At 41.6% G+C, this 2,926-nt stretch overlaps 1 protein-coding gene across 1 annotated transcript in view; it reads left to right on the top strand.

Annotated features, from left to right (window-relative positions):
- MAN1B1 (mannosidase, alpha, class 1B, member 1) overlaps nt 1–2,450 on the top strand; it is a gene marked incomplete at its 5' end in the record, with an annotated part of 13,757 nt that extends 11,307 nt beyond the window's left edge. The window contains 3 exons of the mRNA XM_010192768.1: nt 387–584; nt 877–1,008; nt 1,984–2,450. Coding sequence (XP_010191070.1) covers nt 387–584; nt 877–1,008; nt 1,984–2,187 — 534 coding nt within the window. The remainder of the gene's footprint in view (nt 1–386; nt 585–876; nt 1,009–1,983) is intronic.
- Nucleotides 2,451–2,926: the final 476 nt, after the last annotated feature.

The raw sequence follows: 2,926 nt of genomic DNA, 5'->3' as shown, positions 1-2,926 counted from the left end.
CCTGCTGCTTTGTCTTGGGAAAGCAAGCAGGGATGCTTTTCACACCATCGTCCTCAGGTGCCCTTCTTCCATACACATAGGAAGAGCCAAAGGATTTGTATTCCAGGTGCCTGGTGTGGCTTTCAGCTGGCTGTAAACAAGAGAGTAAGCCTAGGAGAGTGAGTGGTGGGAATGGGAACCAGCTGTATCCCAGCCTCTCTAGAGAATGGATCTATGGTGCCCTTATAGACATGAGGGGTAATAGCTTTGTATTGCCCCAGATAACAAAGTTGCAAGAAAGGGTCAAGCTTTCAGGCAGAAATACGCTTGAAAATTTATCAGTGTTGTTCCAGTTACCTGTCCGTTGTGTATTTTTTTTCCCCAGTAAGAGTTGTCTTCTCTTGCAGGATCACTTGGTTTGCTTTTTGCCTGGTACTCTGGCACTGGGAGCACACAACGGATTGACTGCCGATCATATGAAATTGGCTGAAGCTCTTATAGAAACCTGTTACCAGATGTACGCTCAAGTCGAGACAGGCCTGAGTCCAGAGATCGTACACTTCAATCTTCATGCACAAAAGGGCCACAGAGATGTGGAAATCAAGGTGAGCAGCTAACTGGCTTGAACTGCAATTCAGTCTGTGTCTGTTTGCTGCTAAAACTCCCAGCTGGGTGTTGGTGATGTGCCCTGTTTTTTTGCTGCCTTGCTTTCTAGGTGCCTTTGCTTTTAATTACCCCTATAGTGTTATTTAGAAGCCGAGTTATGCACGATAAGCTCTTTGGGGTAGATGGAAATGGGAATCACTCTTTTTCTTCATGCATGTGTCCTTGAGGAAATGCCCTGTCTGAATTATTCTTCCTTTGTTTTATGTTTGTTGGTTTTTGTTTTTCTTTCAGCCTGCAGACAGGCACAACTTACTGCGACCAGAAACTGTGGAAAGCCTTTTTTATATGTACAGATTCACTGGTGATAAGAAATACCAAGACTGGGGCTGGGAAATCTTGCAGAACTTCAATAAATACACACGGGTAAGGTCAGCTTATAATGACCTTGTTTTGTCTGGACTGCACTCACTCTGAGAGGTGCTCTCTGACAAGAACTTTGGAAACCTACTGTCTTTCAAGAGCCATCTTGAAATGTGGGGAAATTCATAAGAATATACAGAAAAATTCAGTTCATGCAGTGCCTTACAGTTTGAGATACACTACTTGTCTTACACTGGTGAAAAAGTAAGATGCAGAAGCTGTATGCAGCCTACCAAAGAGTCTCTCCATCTTTTTGGAAGCTGTTAGAGTCTCTACTGGGATCCTTTGTAGACTTCAGAAGCTGGGAAGGACCTGGCTGGGTTGAAGGAACCCTTTAGTTGAAGTAGGCCAAAATAAAAGCGCCACAAAATGGCATTAATGTTTTAATAGAGGTGGGTTTGTATTCATTCTGGCTACAGTGCTCGTGGAGATCTCACTCTTAATACTCAAAGTGTGGTCTAGGTGCCAGTGGTCATTAAATCCATGGTCTGTTCTTAAGATAACAGGTATGGTACTTTGACCAACTCTAGTGTACAAATCGCACTAGTTACTTTCTGTACATTTGTCCAGAAACTTCAAGGGGATGTTCTTTGTGATACCTCTTTAATTTAAACATAAATGGACATTTTGCTTCGTTTTATCCTTACCTCTTTAATTTAAACATAAATGGACATTTTTCTTCATTTTATCCTCGTGGTTTCTTTTAATTAAAATGCAATGGGACTTTTTATTCATAACTGAAGGTTTGTATGGAAATAACATAAATGGACATTTTGCTTCGTTTTATCCTTGTGGTTTCTTTTAATTAAAATGCAATGGGACTTTTTTTATAACTGAAGTTTTATATGGAAATCAAAAACAAGTATGAAATGGAAAACATGTTGATCTGTTTCTTGGCGCTTGGAGCATCTGGATGTTAAGAAGTGAAGATCATTTCTTTTAGATTATAAAAACAATCTCTTTTTCTTTCTGACACAGGTTCCTACAGGTGGTTATACTTCAATTAACAACGTCCAGAATCCCAGTAATCCGGAGCCACGAGACAAGATGGAGAGCTTCTTCCTTGGAGAAACCCTCAAATACATGTTCCTGCTCTTCTCAGACGACATAGACTTAATCAACCTTGACAAATACGTATTTAACACAGAAGCTCATCCACTCCCTATCTGGGTGCCAGCATAGACTGGACGTCAGTAGAGCTTCCAATGATGGCATTTTTACCTTCAAGTCACTTTACTTTTCAGGATTTGAGGAGAGATGCTATATTGCACCTTTTTTGGCTGAAAACAAACAAAAGCTTTGGGAAAGCATCTCTGCTTTGGAGAAGTCATGTCAGTCTTAAATCTGATCCCTGGTTCTGGGATGGACAAGCTGTGCCCTACATAGCTGGTTTTCCTGGTATTGATGAGGAGGTTCCAAGAATAATTGTAGTGTGGACCATGACATTCAGGGGGCTCTGGTGAACCAGAGCTCACTTGTCAGTCTTACTAAATGCTCATTAAATATCGGGAATGCAGCAGGTTGTCTTACAGCACAGGGTTGTCCCTGCAGAGAAGGAATAAGCCTACGGGCTTCTGGTTTATTCTGAATTCACTGAAACACTCGGTTGCAGCGCCATTCCTTCATCAAAACGTGTAGTGTTTCAGGTGGTAAGTGAATAAACAACTGTAACGTCGTCCCAGGTAGAAGTGAAGCTGTCAGTATCGCTACTGATGCTCTGATTTCATTCCAAACTACCAAGCTGTGCTGCATCCCATTAGAGGAGGTGGCAGCAAAGCATCTGTTGTACAGTGTCTTAGTTTTATCAAGCACTTTGAACAATCTGTTCAAGCTGTGGCTGAGGTGAACGATGGAAGAGAGTTTGCTGCTGGTTTGGCTCAGAGTGGTATCTAATTTTGTAGAGGTATTGCATTTTTTAACT

The sequence above is a fragment of the Mesitornis unicolor genome, unplaced genomic scaffold (assembly GCF_000695765.1).
Source record: "Mesitornis unicolor isolate BGI_N332 unplaced genomic scaffold, ASM69576v1 scaffold5929, whole genome shotgun sequence".
Taxonomy (NCBI): domain Eukaryota; kingdom Metazoa; phylum Chordata; class Aves; order Mesitornithiformes; family Mesitornithidae; genus Mesitornis; species Mesitornis unicolor.
The sequence above is the reverse complement of the archived record's forward strand: the minus strand, read 5'-3'. Positions and strand labels throughout refer to the sequence as shown.